Below are 24,012 nucleotides of genomic sequence, written 5' to 3'. Positions count from 1 at the left end.
GTAAATCTACTGAGGCAGGAGACGAAAAATCGGTTCATTTACAGTGAATGAGGAGAAAGAGGTAGTTCTTTGAAGAGGGCTTCAAAGTGATCAGGAAGGGGTCTGAGAAATGATACAATCCATTACACTAATGTGGAAGCAGATGCGGAGAGGCAGAATGATTTGCTTAAGTTCACACAATAAATGCGTGGCAATGGAGGGGGTGGGTGGGACAGTATGGTTGAATGGTCAGGAAATAGAGTTTGGAATGAGATTGACTTGAGTTTGAATATCAGTGTGATCACTTACACTGTGAGGCTTGAGGTATTACCTAATCTCTCAGCTTTCTCATGTGTAAAATGAGATATATAATATCTATAGCAAAGGATTGTTGTAAGGACTTAATGGTGAATATGAAGTGCTTACTTTCTGTATTGTGCTTGGCACCAGAAAGTGCCCAATATATTTTAACTGCTAAACTGGAACTGAACTAAAGGGCCCCAAGTCTTAGTCTGGTACTCTTCTGGTCATTCCACACTGACCTGACATTCTATTTAGAGGGCATTCATGTTAGGCCATCTTCATTCGAGTTTCCTACACTAGTCACTCCAAACTCACACACCCTTGCTGGTAAGAACTCATGTGAGATCTCTGGCTTCTGAGGGGGCTAAAAAAAACCCCTGCTGACAGTGGCAGAAGCTAGTTTAACCACTACTATACATTTCTGGTCTACATACTCGTCTTCTTCCTGTGATGTACATACAAAAAGCTTTTTGCCGAGTGAGACGCTAAAATTGATGATTGAAGGGATCTTCTTTCATATATTTCAAGAGGTCTTTAAAAATACGGAAGGCTCCATACTCTCCCTACCTCTCCTACGTCTGTCTGAAATTGTTTAAGCATGAGTAATGAAACAAGGTGAGGACAGCCAGAGATTATCTAGAAACAGACAGGTTTAGCCACTTGCTCAGTTCCTTGCAAACCAGGACTTGTAATCCATTCTCCTCACTACTGGTTTATTTTTAAAATGTATTTTTAATTAATAGCTACAATTTTTTTTGTAGTTATTAACTACAAAAAGCAGTACATACATGAGGGAAAGAATTCCAAAAGTGCATACATAGTAAAAATTATCTTCCTCCTACTTCAGGACCCTTCCTCCCAATCTCTCTCCTGGCTGCCACTACTGTTGACAGTTCCTTGGATATCCTTTCAGAAATATTCTATCTGTGTAGTATTTTATGTATATATAGGCATATATATGAATTTTTTCTTTGTGATTAAAAAAAAAAATTATTTATTTATTTGGCTGCCCTGGGTCTTAGTTGTGGCACTTGGGATCTCATTGTGGCGAGTGGGATCTTTAGTTGTGGCATGCAGGATCTTTAGTTGCGGCATGCGGGCTCTTAGTTGAGGCATGCGGGATCTAGTTCCCTGACCAGGGATCGAACCCAGGCCCTCTGCATTGGGAGTGTGGAGTCTTAACCTCTGGACCACCAGGGAAGTCCCGTGATTTTTTAATTGAGGTTTAAATGACTTACAACATTAGTAATTTCTGGTGTACAACGTAATGATTTGATATTTGTATATGTTGTGAAATAAGTGTAGTTAATATCCGTCACCATACGTAGTTACAGAACTTTTTTTTTTCTTGTGGTGAGAATTTTTAAGATCTAGTCAATTAGCTACTTTCAATTATGCGATACAGTATTCTTTTTGGTTTTTTCCTTTTTTTTTTCAACAAATATATCTGTTCAGTTTTTTATTCAACCAAACAAAAAGATTCTACAATCAATTCCACTTGCATTTTTTCCTTGAAATATAGTTGATTTACAATGTTGTGTTAATTACTGCTGTACAGCATATATACATTCTTTTTTTAAAGAAAATAAATTTATTTATTTATTTATGGCTGTGTTGGGTACTCGTTGCTGTGCGTGGGCTTCCTCTAGTTGTGGCGAGTGGGGGCCACTCTTCGTTGTGGTGCGCGGGCCTCTCACTGTTGTGGCCTCTCCTGCTGTGGAGCACAGGCCCCAGGCGTGCAGGCTTCAGTAGTTGTGGCACGTGGGCTCAGCAGTTGTGGCTCGTGGGCTCTAGAGTGGAGGCTCAGTAGCTGTGGCACACGGGCTCAGCTGCTCCGCAGCATGTGGGATCCTCCCGGGCCAGGGCTCGAACCCATGTCCCCTGCATTGGCAGGCAGACTCCCAACCACTGAGCCACCAGGGAAGTGCCTACATTCTTTTTTTAAATATTCTTTTCCATTATGGTTTATCATAGGATATTGAATATAGTCCTCTGTGCTATACAGTATGACCTTGCTGTTAATCTCCTTTTCTCTTTTTCCTGAAGTATAGTTGATGTACAATATTATATAAGTTTCAGGTGTACAACAGTGATTCACAATTTTTAAAGGTTATATCCCATTTATAGTTATAAAATATTGGTTATATTCCCTGTGCTGTACAATATATCCTTGTATCTTATTCATTTTATACATAGTAGTTTGTACCTCTTAATCCCCTCCCCCATCTTGCCCCTCCCCACTTCCCTCTCCCAACTTGTAACCACTAGTTTGTTCTCTATATCTGTGAGTCTGTTTCTTTTTTCTTGTATTCACTAGTTATTTTATTTTTTTAGATTCCACATATAAGTGGTATCATACAATATTTGTCTTTCTCTGTCTGACTTATTGCACTTAGCATAATACCCTCCAGGTCCATCATCCATGCTGTTGCTAATGGCAACATTTCATTCTTTTTTATGGCTGAGTAGTATTCCATTGTGTATGTGTGTGTGTATACCACATCTTCTTTATCCATTCATCTGCTGATGGACACTTAGGTTGCTTGAATTTTTTTTTTAAATGAAAACATGCTCTATATACTGTTTCATGCATTTTTTCACTCTACCCTACAATTTGAAGACAGTTTCATATCTGAATATAGAGTCTTTTCTCTTTCTCCTTGATGATTGCATAATTATCCGTGGCATAAATTATTTAGCCTCAACTTCCAGTTTGGTTCTTACATGCCTTTTTTTGTTGATGGCACCATTCTCCCGGTTACTCTGCTCCAAACCTTGGAGTAATACCAAACATCCTCCTTCCCCATACCTAGTAAATCATGCCAATTCTGCTTTTACAATGCTTTTCCTACTTGTCCATTCTTTTTCATTCTCATTGCCACTTCCCTGGTTTAGGCCTTAACATTTTCTATAGCATTTTCCTGTCTCCAAATTTTCTATTTCTGTCCACCTTGCACACTTGCTTTAGATCAAGTTTCCTAAGGCCAAGATTTGGTTTGTGTCACTACTCTTCTTAAAAACCTTCAGTGGATTCCCAGTCATTGTGTTATATTTTAAAACTCAAGCAGTGATCAATAAATATGATTTAAAAATTCTAATCTGGTGAATTTATGAAATGCAGATGCCTGGATAAGAATGTCCATATGTAGGACCTTTGGTCTGTATTAAAAAAAAGGATCCAAGGTGCTTTTGATGCAGTTGGTTGTTGGACCAGTGGAGCCATTAGAATAAAGTACAAATTTCTCTTCCCAGTATTCCTTTTCCAAGATGCTTTTCCAGCCGCATCTCTTGCTACTACTTCTCTACACACCAGTGCAAATGAAGTTTTTGTTGGCCTTCTGGGTGCTCCTCACACCTTGCAATCACATCTTTAAAAAATGTTCAGGCTTAGTCTCTCAATGAATCCTTCGCAGCCAGAAGTGATCACTGTGCTCGATTCTCTGAACTGGCTTACAGGTACATTATGCCTTATCTCTTAGTTTCGGGTTTCTTAGTTTTGAGCTTTTCCTCCCTGTTAACTTGTAAGATCGCTGTCCGCAGAAACCTAGTTCGTCCTTTCTTAATATTCGTGCCTATAGAGGCTTTTGCACTTTGAGGCATGGGTCTTAAGAATTTGTAGGTTTAGTGCCATTGCCGGACTTAATCTCCGTTGCATATGAAGTCCTTAACTGTTCCTGCCTTAGAGCGGAGCTTTTAACACGTTTGCCGATTCAATGAATAACGTGTGGAACCCCATCTCCCAGAGAACTACAATCCCAGCGGGCATTGCGCGGAACGTCTGCGGACGCGGGGACGTTAGGGGGCGTGCCGCATGTGAGGGAGGGGTCGTCCTGCGGGTAGCAGGAGGCTCAGGAGGCTCTGGAGACTGGGGTGAGAGAGAGGAGGGAGAGAGAGAGAGAGAGAGAGAGAGAGCGAGAGAGAGGGAGAGAGGGAGAGAGAGAGAGCGCGAGCGAGCGAAAGGTGAGCCGAGCTGAAGGAGGGCACGCGCTGCCGGGCACCCCCAGTCTATGGAGCGGGGTAAGATGGCGGAGGCGGAGAGCCTGGAGACAGCGGCGGAGCACGAGCGGATCCTCCGAGAGATCGAGAGCACCGACACGGCCTGCATCGGGCCCACGCTCAGGTACCCTGGGTACCGGGGTCACAGATGGGCGGGCACGGGCGGGATCCGGGGGCAGGCTTCCTCCGGGCTGTGCGCCGGGCCGGCCACCCTCAGGGCCAGCGCCGGCCCCTCCCTTCGGAGAGCCAGGCGAGCGACCTCCACCCTCGGTGAGGCGGGTCCCCCTCCGCAGTCTCGCCGGGGGGTCCCTTCACGACCGTCGGCGCCGGCAGCCCTGTAGGCTCCTGCCTCCCTTGGGGCTGGGGCAGCCGTCGTTCTCCCTCAGAGGCTAGACAGGCGCGGGCAGCGGGAGCGCGCCCGGCAGGTGGTGGCTTTTAGCAGAGCTTTCCCACTGAGGACATCACCCTCCTGTCTCCGACTCAAACCCCGTCCTGCCCTAGACCCAAGACCTGCTCTTCAGGCAAAACAGAATTCACCCCACCGTCTCTTGCTCGGAAATTAAACTCTTGCCTCAGAATCACAACCACTTCTCAGATTCGAGTTCTTGAAAATCCTAGGCCTGGAAGGAGGGAAGTTTCCTTCAGCGTCTCCTGTGAGCGGGTGCTCGCTGAGCCCTGTCAGGAGGACGACCTCCCCAAGTGTGCAGCCTCCTGGTACTCCTCACCGAAGAGACGTTATCTCCCCTCCGTTCCCTGTGACCATTACTTTGCCCACACACCCCCATTTTATTTGGAGTTGTCAAAACAAGCCGCCACCCACCTCAACTTATTTAACAAAACTTAGGTACCACTTACTATGTAAAGTGCAAGACATTTATTAAGCGATTTACAAGTATAACTTATTCAAACTGCACAACAGCCCTATTAGGAAGGTACTATTATTGCCCTCCTTTTACAGATGAAGCACAGAGAGGTTAAGTGACTTGCCCAAGGTCACAGAGAAAATAAATTAGGAGAGTCGTGATTCCTGCTCACGCATTCTGGATCCAGAGTCTGCATTCTTAATCTCTTGTTTTTCTGCCTCAGTTGGGGATCACCATCTACCAGTACTTTATGTTAATTACTCACCAAGCGCAATTTCAAACTACCTTTTTCTTTCCCCTCAGTTTATTAGTGCCCTAGAACTAACTTATCTTCGTCCTTCCTGTGGCACCTTCTGGTCTCCATGCAGCCAACAGAGAGAATTATCTTACCCACCTTGTACAGTCTTGGGTCGCTGTTCCTCCCCTCAAAAAAGTTATTACTCACTACTTTGTTTTTTCATGGGGAGAGTTGCCTCATGAAAGTGTTTGAAGGAGGGGCAGGCTGGAGACTAGACTCCTCATTTCCACCCGCACAGCTTCCTTCTCCAGGGCATATTGTTAGCACAGTTTTACCAGTGCCATCCCTGGACATGGGACATGACCATCCTTAGTAGTTTGCTTTTTGTCTCTTACTGCATTATGATCATGACCGTCATGCTCCTCTCTTTTTACATTTTCTTGAGTTCTTAGGGGTGAATGACCCTCATTTCATTATCTTCACTTTTATAAAAACTAAGGACTACTTACTGATATTCTATGTACATTATTAATGGTTATTAATATTTGGTTTTCATGAAACAAAATGTTATTAGAGTTACTGAGGATGCTGTTTCAGTGTTCTACTAAGAAATTTGGCTGCTGAGCTATATAGTTGGCAGCCAAGCAAAGCTCCTGCTGGAACAGTTGGGATTACCAGAGTTTTGAGGAAGGATTCTTCATCAGAACACCATTAATGTTGTCTTGAGTTGGTTGCGGTTTTTAATTGCTGTCGTTCTTGGTTTATAGGATAAATGACTTAATTTAGTGTTATCAATTTAGTTGTGATTTGTTATGTTAGCTCTCCACTGAATAGTAGTGCATATTTGTTCAACTGAATTTTGGCCTGTAATTTTCCATTATCTTGTCTGAAGAGTATACATATTATGTTTAAAATATGTTACCCATTCTCCCGCAGATTTGCCTCATTGTTATCACTGAGTTCTTTTTTCACTGGAAAGTCAGGTTTTGTTGGGGTATATGGATTAGGGATCTTTTGTCCTAAGGGGACATGGTAAAAAAAAAAAGTTTTGAAAACCGCTGCACTATCCTACTACTTTTAGTTGCTTTTCTTGACTCCCTTTTATCATTATTAGGGGCTTTTCATTTTTGGCCTCGTCTGGTCTTTGGTGGATAACCCTAAATCTTACTATCAGACCCAAGATTCAATTACTAGAACATCCTATAATACAAGTAATATACACTGTCTCTGTCTTTAGTCTAGCTTGTTCTTCCCATATTCACAGGGGACGATCTCATCTTTCTTTCTTATTCCATTCAGAGGCAGCAGCATGCACAGACTTGATGTTTCACATCTCATGCTTTACCCTGGGTGCACTTCCATAATCATTATCTCCTGGTTTTCCATCACAGTTATTAAACAGGTTTGATAAAGGCAGTAGGCTCTCTTCCCTAACTTTACTCTTAACTGTAAATCTCAAACTCTATCCCTCTTCATAGTCTTTCCTGTTTCTTCTGAGGTAGCATTTTTAAGGCACCGGGTTCTTAGCTGTTCCTGAGAAAGGTTTTGTAAGTGAAGAGGAACTAGATAATAATAATTTGTGGTACCAAATTATTCTTCCAGTTTTATCCCTTTTTGTTTGAGGAGCCACAGTGGCTTGACTTTTTCATTATATAACTAACCTTATTTAAGCTTGAACAGTAAATGCAATGTTAGTTGATTCCCATGTATCATAAGGAGTGCCTTTCCTTACTTACTGTAATTCTGAAAGTCCCAAGCTTATCCATGCATATAGAGGCTGTTGCCTAGCAAATTCTTTTGGGAAAGCAGCCATCTCTTTCTTCTCTGTCTTCATCTCAAAAATTATTTTGTTAACTACAAGTCCTGATTTTGCAGATGAGGAAAGGGGCCCATAAGATGTTAGGGCATGTCTTGTTTTTAAAATAATATTGATTCTTGCCTTGTAGTGCTAATACTAAAATAGTGATCACAAATCACTCATGAACAATAGCTTCATAGTTTCATTTTTCAAATCACGTTTACATATCTCTAGTCTTCTTTCACATCAGTTATTCAGAATAAGCCATTTCCTCACTTTGCTCTCTGGGTGCTAGCAATTAACATTCAGTTTTAATTGCTATTTAAGATTTTAAAACAGACTTTTAAATTTAACAGTGAAATACATTGCCTTTAAAACAGTAGCTTTATTGGGATATAATTCATATCCCGTACAGTTCACCCATTTAAACTATACAATTCAGTGTTTTTTAGTGTATTCACAGAGTTGTGTAACAGTCACCACAGTCTAATTTTAGAACATTTTCATCACCCCCAAAAGAAACCCCATACCCATTAGCACTCACTCTTCATTCTGTCCCCCTTCCCAAGGTAGTCACTACTTTCTGTCTTTATGGGTTTGCCTATTCTGTTCACTTTGTATAAATGGAATCATACAGCATTTTGAGGAACTGCCGAACTGTTTAACAAAATGTCTGTACCATTTTGCATTCCTGCCAGCAATGTGTAAGTGTTCCAGTTTCTTCATATCCTTGTCAGCACTTGTTAGTATCTTTTTTATTTTAGCCATCCTAGTGGATACGAAGTTGCGTCTCACTGTCGTTTTGATTTGCATTTCCCTAATGGTTAATGTTTTCATGTGCTTATTATTATTATTTTTGCGGTATGCGGCCTCTCACTGTTGTGGCCTGTCCCGTTGCGGAGCACAGGCTCCGGACGCGCAGGCCCAGCAGCCATGGCTCACGGGCCCAGCCGCTCCGTGGCACGTGGGATCCTCCCGGACCGGGGCACGGACCTGTGTCCCCTGCACCGGCAGGCGGACTCTCAACCACTGCGTCACCAGGGAAGCCCATGTGCTTATTATTTATTTATCTTTTTTGGAGCAATGTCTATTGAGATCCTTTGCTCAGTTTTTACTTGGGTTGTCTTTTTATTATTGAGTTGTAAGAGTTCTTTATATATTCTGGATATAAGTCTCTTACCAGGAATAGGATTTGCAAATACTTTCTTCCATTCTTTTGGTTTGTTTTTTCATTTTTCTTGTTGCACAAAAGTTAAATTTTGATGTAAGTCCAGTATATCTAGTTTTTATTTTTTTGCTTGTGCTTTTGGTGTTGTATCTAGGAAGCCTTTGCTTTACCCAAGATTATGAAGATTTCCTCTTGTTTTTTTCCTGAGTTGTATAATTTTATCTTTACATTAAGGTCTGTGATCCATTTTGAGTTAATTTTTGCCTATAGTGTAAGGAAGGGTGTTCATTTTCATTCTTTTACATGTTGATATGCAGTTCTAGCATCATTTGTTGATTGCCATTTTTCTAACCCAGATATGTTTCTGGTTGATTTATCTTGGTCTTTTTGCCATTAAATTTATATTCCTTATTTGTAGCAGAAATGTAACCTTCAAGACCCTGTCATTGTGTTTGTTTGACTTTGCTGTTCAGCTTGACCTCCCTTGTTGAGTGCTCTCACCTGGGAAGAAGTTTGCTCTAATGTTTTCAGGTAAAGGTTTTCTCTTTTTTAGCTTAGTTGCTGCCTTCCATTTCTGAGGTTCTTGTGTTATAAGAATGATGTGATTGCTATATTTGATCTTGGTAAAGCACTTTACTTTAGGGACTGATTCTTGTCTTACCTCATGGAATGGTTTTGTGTTATACTGCTCAGCTTTAAGATTAACATAAGGTGTATTAATGATAGAATCTTATCTATTTGATCTTTTTCATTGTTGAAACATTAAAAAAGCTATTATATCAACATTTTAAAAATTTTGGAAGCTATATTAAGAATTACTTACACTCCTATAACACTGCTGCTGTTGTTTTGGTGCATTTCCTTTTAGACCTTTGCTTTATGTATTTTGTTGTTAAAAAGCTGGATTCTTGGTGCAGTAACAATTTTCTCTCTTGCTTATTTAATTGTGTGTAAAGCTGCCTCTTACAGAAAAGAAATATGGGAAATATTTTCAAAAGCTGTTTAGCTCAGTGTCATTTGATAATTAAATATGGGGAACTGGCTTCCCCATTACTACTTCTGTGCCTTTGGCCACATGGCTTTGTTTTCCATCCTCTGCCCTCCCCTGTTACCTAAGTTGTACAGAAACCAGTTAATCATAATCCTTGGTTTATGACACTGTCTCATTATTGGTCACCGCATGGACCTCTTTAAACAATTAATTACTTGTTTTTATAAGCAATTTACCACCCTAGTAGGCAAATTTTTCTCATCTTTAAAATGGGGATTATACCACCTACATTGCAGGAACAGTATCAAAAAAAAAAAAAAAGAAGATAAAGCATTCTTCACTGTACCTGCTAGGTAGTAGTAACTCCGATAATGTGAATCATCTGCCTTTTACCCTTGAGTTTGCTATGTGGACTTAGGTATTTCTGTTTTTGGAGTTATGTTAATTACAAAACTTAGTGTTTGGAGTGGTTCTTGACTTTTTTTTTCCCCTTCCACTCATACAGCTGAGGGATATAATATTCATCAATAATCAGACCCTGGAAGTGGTTACTTTGATATAGACTGGAGAATGGAGGAGGAGATGGGAAACAATTTTATAAAGGCAGTTCAGGTGACTGATATACTCCGTCCTTGACAATCAGTGAGGGGAAAGAAATGATCTCCCATTGCTAATTGCTTATTTTTTAGTAGTAGCTCCCTTCTAAAAATAAAATTTTTATATTTTAATTTATAAATGTAAGGTAATGACTTGTAAAAAGAAGAAACAGACAACAAAAAACTTAATCCTACCACCCTGTCACAATCTTATATTTGTATATTTCTTTTAAGCTTTTTCCATATTTATTACATTAGAAGAATATTATCATGTTGTGTCTTGCTTTTTCAGTTAACATATTATATACAGTTTTATACATTGTTATATATTATATATCTATATTATTTTGGTGGCTTCATTCATGAATTAATTTATGCATTCATTCTACAAATATTTATGGAACAACTTCTATGTGCCAGGTACTCTTCCAGGCTCTGGGGTACAACAGGGAACAAAATAGACATGTCCCTGCCCTTTTGGACCTTACATTCTAGCGGAGCACTCACAGAATAAACAAACACATAGATACATAAAATAATAGTGTTATTTAGTTGTTAATGTTACATATGATGGGGTATTAGTTTTGATTAGGTGATTAGAAAAAGTTATTCTGGCAAAGGTTTGAAAAGAGTGAAGGAGCAAGCCATATGGCTCTCTGGGGGAAGTACCTTCCAGACAGCAGGCACAGTGTGAAGACTCAGGAGAAGCATAATGGGAGGTGATGGTAGGAAATTAGTGAGGGTCCAGATAGTGTACACAAAGAAAGAGACTGATTTTATTTCTAAGTGTTATGGCAAGGTACAAGAGAGTTTTGAGCAGGAAAGTGACATGCTGTAACTTAAGTTAAACAAAGAACATTCTGGCTGCTGTGTGAAGATTGGAGTAAGAGAAGAAACAGGAAAACCAGTCAAGGGATATTTGCAGTAATAAGAACTAAGAGATGGTTGTAGCATGCAGTAAGATGTTGGGGAGGAGATGATGAGAAGTAGTTGGATTTAGAATATGTTTTGAAAGCAGAGCCAAAATATTGGATTAGTTATAGGGGTTAAAGAAACAGAGGAATCAAGCATGATTCCAAGGCTCTTGGCCTAAGTAAATGGGTGAATGGTGGTGCCATTTATTAGAATAGAGAATAAAGGGGGAGGAATTTTATTTTTCTTCGTGGCACTTACTATTGCCTGACGGATATAATTTTTAATTGTCTCCTTCATTAGAATGTGTATTCCAGGAGGGGAGGAATTTTGTTTCTTTTGTTTCCTGCTGTATCCTGGAAACCTGAAAGAGTGCCTGGCATACAGTTGGTACTCAATAAATATTTGTTGAATGAATAGAAGAATAAAATAATTGTACCATGAACTGTTAATTATTTGGGGGTTAATTAAATGATTTGTAGATTAACTGTCTTAAAAAATATGACTAGGCTTTTGAGGAAAAAATAAAACTGCTGAAAATCTTGAAAACCTCGGCGTGTTGGAAGTGTTTATTTTTTGGAATTACGTATGATTTTAGAGTTCCTCTTTCTCTTCAACAAAAGCATAATCTAAAATAATTGGCCTCTAATGCCTGTGAATCTTAAATATTTTTGCAGTATTGTTAAAATTTTTCAAATATAAGTATGATAACTTTAGTGCCTAAAATGTTATGATCTAAGTACACATTGTATAAATAAAGCTTAACATTTGGTAATAAGTTAAAATTTTTGTACATTTGGGAAAAAGGGGGTGGACAGTGTTAAATAAGTTTCAATTACAATATGGAATAGGATAATGAATTTTTTGTGGTTTAATAAAGAAAAGTTAGGTTTTATTTTAATAACTTCATTGACTTGTCAAGCAAATTGAAAAATGAAAAACTGAAAAAGCCCTCTTGTAGCTGATAAGACAGTGCTGGTTTGGTTCAATCAGCATTGGGCTCCAAGTCTGATTTTATTCGAGCTAAATAAACAAAAATTTTCATTGAAGCTCTTCCAGTGGAAGGTTATTCTGGTGTGTTATCTGATCAGTTAGATTCAAGCCATAGAAAAATTAGTAGTCACAGAGGGAAATTAAATGGGAGAGTAGCATTTGGCAATCATTCCTATGTTGAATTTGAAGAATTTATTAGTTATCATTAGATCAAATATATAGTGCTGGTGAAACTCATCTGGAAATTTTACCTAGTATAATTCTGAAAATAAAATATGAATGGGTAAATTATCTTTATTTGTATGGGTTTGAAATATTTAAAAAGTGGAAAGAAAATGATATGAACCATAAATCTAGTATTTTTCCCATTCCCTCTATTCCTCATTTTATTAGTTTGTTGTTTATTCTTCCATTGTATTTTTAATGCAAATATAGGCATATATGATTTTATTTTCTCCTCCCCTTTTACAAAAGAAGCAGTGTACTGTATATGCAGTTCTGTAGCTTAGTGTTTTATATTATTTCATCAATATATTTTGGAGATCTGTCCATATCAGTATGCAGAGATTTCCCTTATTCTTTTTTACAGCTACATAGTGTAAATATACTATGGTTTATTCAGCCAGTTCCCTATTTCTGTATACTTGGCTTATGTCCAGTCTTTTGTTGGACAAAATAATGCAGCAGTGAATAATCTTGAATGTCTGTAATTTCTTATTGTACATTTCCTACTGTATCTGTAGGATCGATTCCCAGAAGTGGGATTGCTGGGTAAAATAATGAGTGTACCTGTACTTTGGTAGGTATTACTTTCTACAGGGGTTGTACCATTTTGTTCTCCTTCTAGCCGTCTATGAGATTGCTCATTTCTCCATAGCATTTTCAGCAAAGTGTGTTTTAGACTTTTGAGTTTTTGCTAATATGATAATGACAAATGGTATTTCAGCGTTTTTATTTGTACTGTATGAGTGAGGCTGAACATCTCTTCATATGTGTAAAGACTGTGTGTGTGTGTGTGTACTGTCTGTCCGTGTCCTTTGATTATTTTTCTATAGGGTTGGTATTTTTTTCTTTGATTTGGGAGCACCAGTAAAGAACCTTTGATAATTATGCTTTGCTTAAATGCATCAGGAGTGTACAAACTAAAATGGGTTGTGATTACTAAAACAAAGAAACTATTGTTTTTTATGGAATGAAAGTTTCAAACCTGCCTTTCTGTTGTTTTAGTTATAAAGGAACATGAATAAACAGACATTTTAAAAGAATTAAAAAAAATCTTATACCAAGAGGCTATGATAATTTGAAATCAGAAGATTTTTTGGGGGAATGCAGTAACATTATTAGATAATGCTGCTTCACATACAAATACAGTTCTTAGCAAATCAGAGGATGTCAACATTTTAATAAATTCTTTACGTTAAAATGTTCTGGTATGTATTCACATGTTTACATAATTTCCAGCATTTACCTAATTAGTATATGAATTAGTTGCAAAAAATTATTGATAAGGACAATTATTTAGTATGGTTTTGGAAGCAGTTTAGAATTTTAGAGGACTTTTATGACGTAGCTTTAGTTTGGAATATGATATGTATGAATATTGATTAGGTCATTGAGGAAAATAAAGATATTTTGATTCTTTACATCGTTGGATTTGATAGATTTTAGTATTCGCTAATGATGTAGTAATTTATTTACTCACATACAAAATCAAGCTTCCAGCTGAAAACAACTTGAAGAAATAAAATTAGTGAGTAGCTTCTCTATGAAACATGTTAATCTGGGTTGAGATGCTGAGCAACTATGACATTTAATATTTGCTTGGGGGAGATAGCAAAAATAATGAGGGGGGAGGAGTTAGTAAAAACTGAGTTAAAAATAAAGCTGAGCTTAAACCTGATGTGATTAATAGCTTATTTCTTAGAGATGTCTGCTATGGCTGTGGGAAAAAAGAGTAAAGCCTTTTTTTGCAGTGTAGTAGTATCTGCTGGAGTATTTAGAAAACAAGACAGTTTGCTGACTAGCTGATGTTACATGGACTTTGTTTGAATATTTGAGGTAAGGAGAGGTCAATTAAGAGATAGTGATAATGAAATATTTTATTATTTTGGCTATTTTAGAAAGCAGTTTGTGATGTGTATCTGTAAGTTATATTTATGTTATATTTTACGTTCCTCGATGTCCTTGGAATGTTAAATGTTTTCTTTCAAATTGCGGGTAACATTAATATTTCCTTCACATTTTGACTGATTTTTTTGAAGGGTGATTAATTTTGTCTTAACTCTGTTTTGGGGTTATTCTCAGTCTCCTTCCCCTCTTATTCTGGTTGACAATTGACTGTTTTCTCTTTCTCTCTCTTTTTCTCTGATTTTCCCCTTGCCTTGTAGAAAGGAATTAGATGGTTTCCAAAAATCTACATGATTTAAAAAGATATTGTAATAGATACATCAAAGGTGGTGAGCAAATTGGGGGGAGGGAAAACAAAGGTAGGAAAGAGAATATGAAGTCAAGAGTGAGAGCTGTTAAAAGATTATGTTTGTTAAGGTAGGCCATCAGTTTGGCTCTAGGCTTTCCGGCAGCTAGTGCAAAAACGAGATATGCTTTGTTGTTTGAGTTATGGTGTAAACTTAAAAAGTAGTTACTTTGGAGAAGCACAGCTATTCTTGGTTCTGAGAACTGTTTCTCCCATATGTCCTCACAAAGAAGGCCCTGTATAATGTAACTTTAATAGCCATATAGTAAATGCAGCAATATGTGACAGGCTGTTTCTTATATTGTCCTTTAGTGAAAGCATATGGCATAACCAAAGCACAATTTAGTAAAAGCAGTTCTGCAGGGAGTCAAGGGAATGCAGTTGTCTGCTTGTCTTGGCTTAATCAAGGCATAGATTTTATAATACCTACAGTGGAAGTTGATGGTGCATTATCCCGCTTACCCCCTTTTTTGGATTATTGATCACTTTGAGAATCTTTTGAATGCTATACACCCTTTCCTTAGTAAAATGCATGTGACCAGTCTTCATAATTTCTAGTCTAGAAGAGTGTATGCCTTGCATGTACGTTAAGTCTTCATAAATACTGCTTTTAGTAGTCAAAGTTTTTGATAACTGACAAGTATCCGTGAGTTCAAGATTATATTTTTTTGCCTTTCTTTGTGAATGTATCACTTGCATGTGTTCTAGGTTAAGTAAGACCTGTATGTGCTTTAAAAGTAAACCAGCTGTGGGTTGGAATATTATTTTTTTATGAAAGTTGAAGAACCTGGATAAGCCACTCTATTCCTTCAAAAGAAGTAGAGTGAGAGAGAGTACTTAAGGATAGGGCCAAGGTTCTTTAGAAGTTATTTGGGTTGTGTTCTAGAAAGAAAGAAATGCCGTTAAAGCCACCAAAATTTTATTCCTAACAGTCTTAAATTTGATGTTAAAGACCAACCCACCTTGGCCATTTAAAAAACTGCCAACAAATAAAGTAACCATAGATGTTTTGTCTGTGTAATTTAGAGTATACTTCCTGGAAAATGTATGCCTTATTAAGGAGGTTATTTACCTGGAATGTCTGGAACCTACCCTGTTCTGGATTTATAATTAAAAAAAAATTGAGATGTATAAGTCTCAAGAGCACAGAGATTGATAAAATAAAATTTAAGCGTGTAATATATATTTGCATAAAAAAACTTTAAAACATGCATCGCCCGGTTAAACATCTAAGTGAGCAAGAATTATCACATTGCAACCAACTAGGTTACCTTAATGTGATTTGTGATGATACATATGGACTAGGACTCTGTTAAAATACATGCCTCCCATTCACAGTCTTGGAGATCATCAGATTGACATGTATCTTGCACTGTAGTGAATTTACTTTCAGGTACTACTGTGATTTGATAAAAGCAAAAGCAAAAACAATAGCAAACTTTTTAAAAGAACAATTCTGTCATTTTTTGGGCATTTAGATGTTTCCAGTGTTTAGGAAGCTGGACAAATGTTCTGTTGTATATTAGATAAGTGACAAGGCCATTTGCCAAAAATGATGATTTGGATTAAAATAAGGCTCTTTTGCATATTTGTTTTTGATTAAAAAGCTGTGGAGTAACACAGGCTTTGAATTTTGATTGTGTTTTTATATACTTGGAACATGACAAACTGGGACGAAAGTGTATCTTTTGGCATTGTGATTTTGTATAGTGGAGCACTAACGTCTTGTTGCATGTCAGAACCTTTGCTTTTATTGTTCTCAATATCTCTATATTTAAAAAGTGTTTCTTTATGTTTTTTTCCTTTAAAAATTGTGGCTTTGTTTCTTTCCTCATATTTGTGCTTGCTTTTTGTATCTCCCTTCTGCTTTCTGTGAAACATCTAAGCAAGCAAGAATCATTGCAGTGCGACTAACTTTCACTTTCTAGGGAAGCTCTGGTGCCAATAAACAATAACATTTTAAGGGTATTGATATGAAATGTGATCTTACCAAGAAATATGAATGAATAAAAACAGCAGACATTGAGCTTGACTGAATCCATGTTATGAAACATTTTTGGTATGGAGTTTGATGTTAGGAAAGACATGTTTGTATAACACATTAAAAAAAAAAAAGGAAAGAAATAAGGGAGCTAGCCAAACATTTTGTTTTTGATGAGGTAAAAGAATTACTTGACATTTGTAAGGGAAAAGTGTACAACAAAGATCTTTTGGCATTGGAATAGCAAAAGAAAGAGGAAAATGAAATGAGAAGAGCTCTGGAAATAGAAAAATAGGCTATTGGAAGCATTTTTAAATGGTAAATATGGATCTGACTCTATACATTTATTATTTGATTTTTTTAAAATGAAACTTTGCATTTTGAAGTAATTGGAAGTTCACTTGTAAGAAATTATACAGAGATCCCCTGTACCCTTTACACAGTTTCCTCCACTAGTAGCATCATGAGAAACTGTAGTACAATATATCAGGACTAAGATATTGCCATTGTGACAGTCAAAGTACAGAATATTTTCATCATCACAAGCATCCCTCATGTTGCCCTCTTACAACTACAACTATTTTCCTTCTGTCCCTATCTGCTCTTTAGCCCCTGAAAACCACTAAACTGTTCTCCATTTCTATAATTTTACCATCTCAAGAATGTTATATAAATGGAATCATACAGTATGTAACATTTTGGAATTGGCTTCACTCAATGTAATTTCCTGGAGATTCATCCAAATTGTGGTGTATCAATAGTTTGTTCCTTTTTATTGCAGAATGGTATTCCATGGTATAGCTGTACCACAGTTTTTTAATCATTCACCCATTAAAGGACATCTGACTTATTTCCGGATTTTGGCTATTAAAATGAAACTGCTATAAATACTTCTGTAAAGGTTTTTGTGTGAACAAACATTTTCACTTCTCTAGGGTATATAGCTAGTGATGGAATTGCTGGGTCATATGGTAACTCTATGTTTAACTTTTTGAAGAACTACTAAACTTGTTTTCTGAAGTGGTGGTACCATTTTACGTTCCCACCAGCAATGTAGGTGGGTTCGTTTTTCCAGATCCTTGCTAGCATTTGGTATCACTATTTTTTATTTTAGCCATTCTGATACAGGTGTAGTAGTATCTTATTGTGGTTTTAACTTTTTTAACTTATTGTGGTTTGTATTTTTCTAACTGCTAATGATGCTGAATATCTTTTCATGTACTTACTTGGCATATGTATATCTTCTTTGTTGAATTGCTTCTTCATGTGTTTTGCCCAGTTTCTAATTGGATTTTTTTAACTGTTGAATTTTGAAAATTCTTTATATTTCTAGATACTAGTCCTTTATTGGATGTGTGGCTTGTAGACATTTTCTCCCACTCTGTGGCTTGTCTTTTCACCCTCTTAACAGAGGTCTGTTACAGATCAGAAGTTTTTTATTTTGATGAAGTCCAAGTTACCAATTTTTCTTTGTATGGAACATGTTTTTGGCGTCAATTCTAAGAACTCTGCCTAGCCCTAGATCTTGAGGATTTTCCCTGGTGATTTTTTTTATCCTAAAAGTTTATAGTTTTACAAAAATTAAAAGTCTGTGATTCATTTTTAAAAAAAATTCATTTATTTAATTTATTTTATTTTTGGCTGCGTTGGGTTTTCGTTGCTGCGAGCGGGCTTTCTCTAGTTGTGGCGAGAGGGGGCTACTCTTCGTTGCGGTGCGCGGGCTTCTCATTGCGGTGGCTTCCTTTGTTGCGGAGCACAGGCTCTAGGCACGCAGGCTTCAATAATTGCAGCACGCAGGCTCGGTAGTTGTGGCTCACGGGTTCTAGAGTGCAGGCTTGGTCGTTGTGGCACATGGGCTTAGTTGCTCCGTGGCATGTGGGATCTTCCCGGACCAGGGCTCGAACCCATGTGCCGTGCATTGGCAGGTGGATTCTTAACCACTGAGCCACCAGGGAAGCCCCTGTGATTCATTTTGAAATGATTTTTGTAATTTTTGTATAAGCAATGAGACTTCAAAATTTCTCCCTCCTTTTTTTTTGGCCTATGGATATCCAATTGTTCCACCACCATTTATTGAAAAGGCTGTTTTTCCTCTAATGAACTGCTTTTGCACCTTCGCCAAAAGCCACTTGGGCTTATTTGTGTTGATCTGTTCTGGGGTCTCTCTTTTCTGTTGATCTATATGTCTATCCCTCTGCCAGTATCACAGTCTTGATTACTGTAACTATATAGAATAAGTCTTGATAATGGGTAGACTGATTCCTTCCACTTTAATCTTCTTTATCAAAATAGTTTTAGCTCATTTAGTTCCTTTGCCTTTCCATATAAATTTTAGAATAATTTTGTTTATATCTACAAAAGTATCTTGCTGAGATTTTGATAGTTGTATTAAACCTGTATATCAATTTGTGGAGAATTGACTTCTTTACTTCATGAGTCTTCCAGTCACAAATATGGTATGTTTATCAATTTGTTTAGCTCCCTTTTGATCTCTTTTTATCAGCACTGTGCAGTTTTTTGCATACAAACTCAGTCCATATTTTGTTAGATTTACACCTCAGTATTTCTTTTTTAATAAGTGATTGTAAATGGTACTGTATTTTAAATTTTGGTGTCATTATGTTCATTGCTAATATGTAGAAATACAGTTAATTTTTGGATGTCTATCTTGTATCTTTGTAACTTTCTTTATTAGTCTAGGACTTTTTTGTAGATTCCTTGGAGTTTTCTATGTTGATAATAGTGTCATGTGCAATAGGGACAGTTTTAGTTTTTCTTTTCCAATCTGTATGCCTTTTCTTTAACTTTGTTTCACTGGCTAGAACTTTCAGGACTATGTTGAATAAGACTGGAAAATGTGGACATCTTTACCTTGTTCCGAGTCCCAGAGAAAGCATTCAGTCTTTCCCCCATTAAGTATAGTGTTAAGTTATAGAATTTTTGCAAATGCTGTTTATCAAGTTGAGGAAGTTTCCTTATATTCCTATTTTCTGAGAGTTTTTATCATGAAAAAGTGTTGAATTTTGTCCAGTGCTTTTAGTGCATTGATTGATATGATCATGTGATTTTTCTTCTTTAGTCGTGTGGATTACATTGATTGATTTTGAATATTGAATGAGCCTGCCTTCCTGGAATAAAGCTAACTTAGTCATTGTGTATATTTCTTTTCATACCTTGAATTCTCCTTGCCCATATTTTCTTAGGGATTTTTGTGTTTATTTTTATGAGGGATATTGTTTTGTAGTTTTATTTATTTATTTGCTGTCTTTGTTTGGTTTTGACGTTAGGGTTGCTTCAGAAAAGTGAATTGGAAGGTGTTTCCTCCCTCTTCTATCTTTTTCCCTCTTCTATTTTCAAGAAGAGACTTTAGAATTAATTCATAATTAGATTAATTCTGCTTTAAACATTTTGTAGAATTCTCCAATTAAACCATCTAGGCCTGGAGATTTATTTTTTGGGAGATCTTACAAATTCAGTTTCCTTCATAGTTCTGGGGCTATATAAATTACTATTTTCTAGTGGGTGAATTGTGATAATTTGTGATTTTTGAAGAATTGGTTTATTTCATCTAAGTTGTCAAATTTATGTCAAAAGAGTTTATAGTTCTCTTTTATTATCCTTTTTTTTTTTTTTTTTTGCGGTACGCGGGCCTCTCACTGCTGTGGCCTCTCCCGTTTCGGAGCACAGGCTCCGGACGCGCAGGCTCAGCGGCCATGGCTCACGGGCCCAGCCGCTCCGCGGCATGTGGGATCCTCCCGGACCGGGGCACGAACCCGTGTCCCCTGCATCGGCAGGCGGACTCTCAACCACTGCACCACCAGGGAAGCCCTATTATCCTTTTGATGGCTACAGGGTGTGTAGTGATGTCTGTGCTTTCATTCCTTATCTTGATAATTTGTTAGATATCTGTCAATTTTATCGGTATTTTCAAAGAATCAGACTTTTCATTGATTTTATGTATTGTTTTTCTGTTTTCTATTATACTGAATTCTACCCTCATATTTATTATTTCCTTCCTACTGTTTGTTTTTGCTCTGTAATTTCTTGAGGTGTATGGGGGCTTCAAAGATTGATTTGAGGTTTTTTTCTCTTTTCTAATGCTATAAAATATCTCTAATGCTACATATCTCTATATTTATAATGCTGTAAAATATCTCTAGTGCTATAAATATCTCTCCCAGCACTGATTTACCTGTGTCCTATAAGTTTTGATATGTTGTATTTTCATATTCATTCAGTTCAGTGTATTTTTGGATTTCCCTTTAGATTTCCTGTTTGACCCATGAATTATTTAGAAGTGTGTTGTTTAGTTTCCAAGTGTTTGAATATTTCATGTTATCAATTTCTAGGTTGATTCCATTGTGGTTGGAGAGCATACTGTGTATCATTTCAGTTCTTTTGAATTTGTTGAGGTTTGTGTTATGGCCCACAGTATGGTCTTTCTTGATATATGTTCTGTGGACTCTTGAAAAGTATGTATATTCTGTTGGGTAGAGTGTATTATGAATGTCGATTAGATTCCCATTGGTTGATGGTGTTGTATTTTTTCTGTATCGTTGCTGACTTTCTGTCTCAATTGTTGAAAGAGAGGTGTTGAAGTCTCTTAAGTATAATTGTGGAATTGTCTATTTCTCCTTTCAGATCTGTCCACTTTTGCTTCACATGTTTAGCAGCTCTGTTGTTTGGTACATATACATTTAGAATTGCTATGTCTTCTTAGTGGATTGAGTATTTCATTATATAATGACCTATGTTGTCTCTGGTAATTTGCTATGAAATCTACTTTATCTGATGATAATATAGTTACCCCTGTTTTCCTTTGATTACTGTTTACATGATATATCATTTTCCATTCTTTTATTTTTAACCTGCCTATATCATTATATTCATTTGAAGTGACTTTCTTGCTCATAGCATACAGGTGTGTTTTTTCATCTATGTTGTCAGTCTCTGTCTGGTGTAATTAGAACATTTGCATTTAATGTAATTATTGATATGCTAAGTCTTAATTCTATTGTTTCATTTGTTGTTTTCTGTTTATTCTCTCTTATGTTTTTCTATTTTCTTTGTCAAAGTAATTCTTTGAATTACTTGAACATTTTTAGAGAATTCCATTTTGATTCATCTAATGTTTTTGAGTCTACCCTTTTTGGTGGTTTCTCTAGCGTTAGTGTTGTTTTTATTTAACTTCCTGCATTTTACTAGTGTCATCATTTTCCACTTTGAGTGAAGTATAGAAAACTTACTCCCCTTGGGACTTCCCTGGTGGCGCAGTGGTTAAGAATCCGCCTCCCAATGCAGGGGACATGGGTTCGAGCCCTGGTCCAGAAAGATCCCACATGCCGTGGAGCAGCTAAGCCTGTGTGCCACAACTACTGAGCCTGCGTGCCACAGCTACTGAAACTCGTGTGCCTAGAGCCTGTGCTCCGCAACAAGAGAAGCCACCACAATAAGAAGCCTGTGCACTGCAATGGAGAGTAGACCCCGCTCACCGCAACTAGAGAAAGCCTGCGTGCAGCAATGAAGACCCAAAAGAGCCAAAAATAAATAAATAAATAGATCAAATGTTAATTGTAAAAAAAAAGAAACCTTACCTCCCTTTATATCCCTTTATTTATCCACATTTTTGCTTACTGTGTCCTTTTTTCCTTTCTGATGTTCCAAGCTTTTCTTTTCTATCTGTCTCCTTTTTAAAAAAAAATCATTTCCTTTCCATTTAGAAAACATCCTACAGCCATTCTTTTAGAGTAGGCGTACTGGCAACACATTTTCTTTACATGGGAATGGCTTAGTTTTCCTTTATGTGAGAATGTTTTGATTTCCCCTTCATTCCTAAAGGGTATTTCTCCTGGGTGTAGGATTCTGGTTGAAAAGTGCTGTGCTACTTCTTTTTGGCCTCCATGGTTTCTGATGAGAAATTTGCTGTCATTCAAATTATTTTTTCCTTGTAGGAAAGATGTCATTTTCCTCTGGCTACTTTCAAGATTTTTTCTGTCTTTAGTTTTCAGGAATTTAATTATGATGTGTCTTGGCATGGATTTCTTTGGGTTTTTCCTGTTTGGGATTTGCTGATCTTTTTGAATCTGTAGGTTTATATCCTTTGCCAAATTTGGGAAGTTTTTAGCCATTATTTCTTCAAGTACTTTCTTGCCTCACCCTCTTTCTACTCTCCTGGGACTTGGGTAACATGAAGGTTAGATTTTTTGTTATAGTCCAACAGCCCTTGAGGCTCTGTTCATTTCTTTCACTTTATTTTCTCATGTTGTTCTGATAATGTAATTTCTCCTGTTCTGTCTTTCATTTCGCTTGAGTTTTTCCTCTGTCCCTTCCACTCTGTTCTTGGGTCCATCCACTGAGTTTTTAATTTCAGTTATTGTATTTTTCAGTTCTGAACTCTACATTTGGTTATCATTTCCTGAATTTCTTTGCTGAGGCTCTTTTTTTGTTTCAAGCACGTTCATAATTGTTTGTTGAATCATTTTTATAATGACGACTTTAAAATCTTCATCAGATAATTCTAACTTCTCTGTTGTCTCAGTCTTGGCACCTAGTGATTATCTTTTTTCATTAGTTTGGCAACTTCTTGGTTCTTGGTATGAAGAATGATTTTTAATTGAAATCTGTACATTTTTGTATTATGTTATGCGACTCTGGCTCTCATTTAAATCTATTCTTTTAGCTGGCTTTCTCTGACACCACTTTGGCAGGAGGAGATGTGGGTTACTGCTTCATTATTGCTTGGCAGAGGTAGGTGTCCACTTGGTGTCTGTTGACACCTGAGAGGGGCCCCTCATTACTGCTGGAGATAGCAGTTCTGATTCCATACTTGGTCTTTGCTGACACCGTGGTGTGGGTTGTAAACATCTGGTGGGGATGCAAGTCCCAGATCGCTTCTTGGCCTTCTCTGACACCCTGACTGAGGTGTTGGGTGCTTTGTTATTACCTGTGAGGGTGGAAGTCTAGGTTTTCTTTCTGCCTGTGGTGATGTGGGTATGGGCGGGGCACAGTCTCCCCCCCCCCCCGCTCCCGCCCACTGTGGTGTTTATCTTGAATGGAAGGGTGATTGTATAAATATTTTCTGTCTTAGGCTGCCTTTTTTGTCATCTTTTGACTAGAGAGAGCAAGCTTTTGTTGGGGCTTTTTTTTATTTGCACCTGTTCGTGTTTCTGGGTTGCCAGCCTCTTCAGTTCCAAGTCTGGGATATGAGGCAAAAAGAAAACAGAGGAAACTCACCATTGTGTCATTCTTTTTGTCCTGAGGTCCCGAGCCAGTTAGTTTGCTGCCTTCTTTCCACCTTTCAGACTTTTTAATTTTTGTTTTACATATAACGTCTAGAGTTTTTAGTTATACTTATTGGGAGGAATAGGAAAAACTATGTCGCTGCATCTTTCCAGAAGTGGAAGTCTTATTATAAGCCTTTTAATTTTCAAATTATTTTTCTTTCTATAAGTATGCTGCATGCTTATTAGTAAAAATAAAATCAAGCAGTACAGAAGAGTATAAAGAAGACACAAGTACATATCTGGCAGAAATCTGTTTCTGAGAAATAACCATCATTAACTTTAGGTGATCATCATTCCAGATCAACATCACGTCACACAAATATACAAATAGAAGGATGAGAAGAAGAAAATAATTTTCATGAAAATTGGATATACTATAATGCTATTTCTAATAAAAAGTATTACATTTAATTTTACTTGAAAAGGAAACTGAAATGA

The 24,012-nt window shown here is 37.3% G+C and overlaps 1 protein-coding gene across 1 annotated transcript in view; it reads left to right on the top strand.

Moving 5' to 3' along the window:
* Positions 1-4,106: 4,106 nt before the first annotated feature.
* Positions 4,107-24,012, top strand: part of EXOC6B (exocyst complex component 6B) — a 711,196-nt gene continuing 691,290 nt past the window's right edge. Inside the window, exon 1 of the mRNA XM_082672238.1 lies at positions 4,107-4,402. Within this exon, the coding sequence (XP_082528364.1) occupies positions 4,290-4,402 (113 nt within the window). The 5' untranslated portion in view covers positions 4,107-4,289. The remainder of the gene's footprint in view (positions 4,403-24,012) is intronic.

This window comes from Grampus griseus (genome assembly GCF_964374135.1).
Source record: "Grampus griseus genome assembly, chromosome: 15".
In the NCBI taxonomy this organism is placed as follows: Eukaryota; Metazoa; Chordata; class Mammalia; order Artiodactyla; family Delphinidae; genus Grampus; species Grampus griseus.
This window is presented reverse-complemented; position numbering and strand designations above follow the sequence as displayed.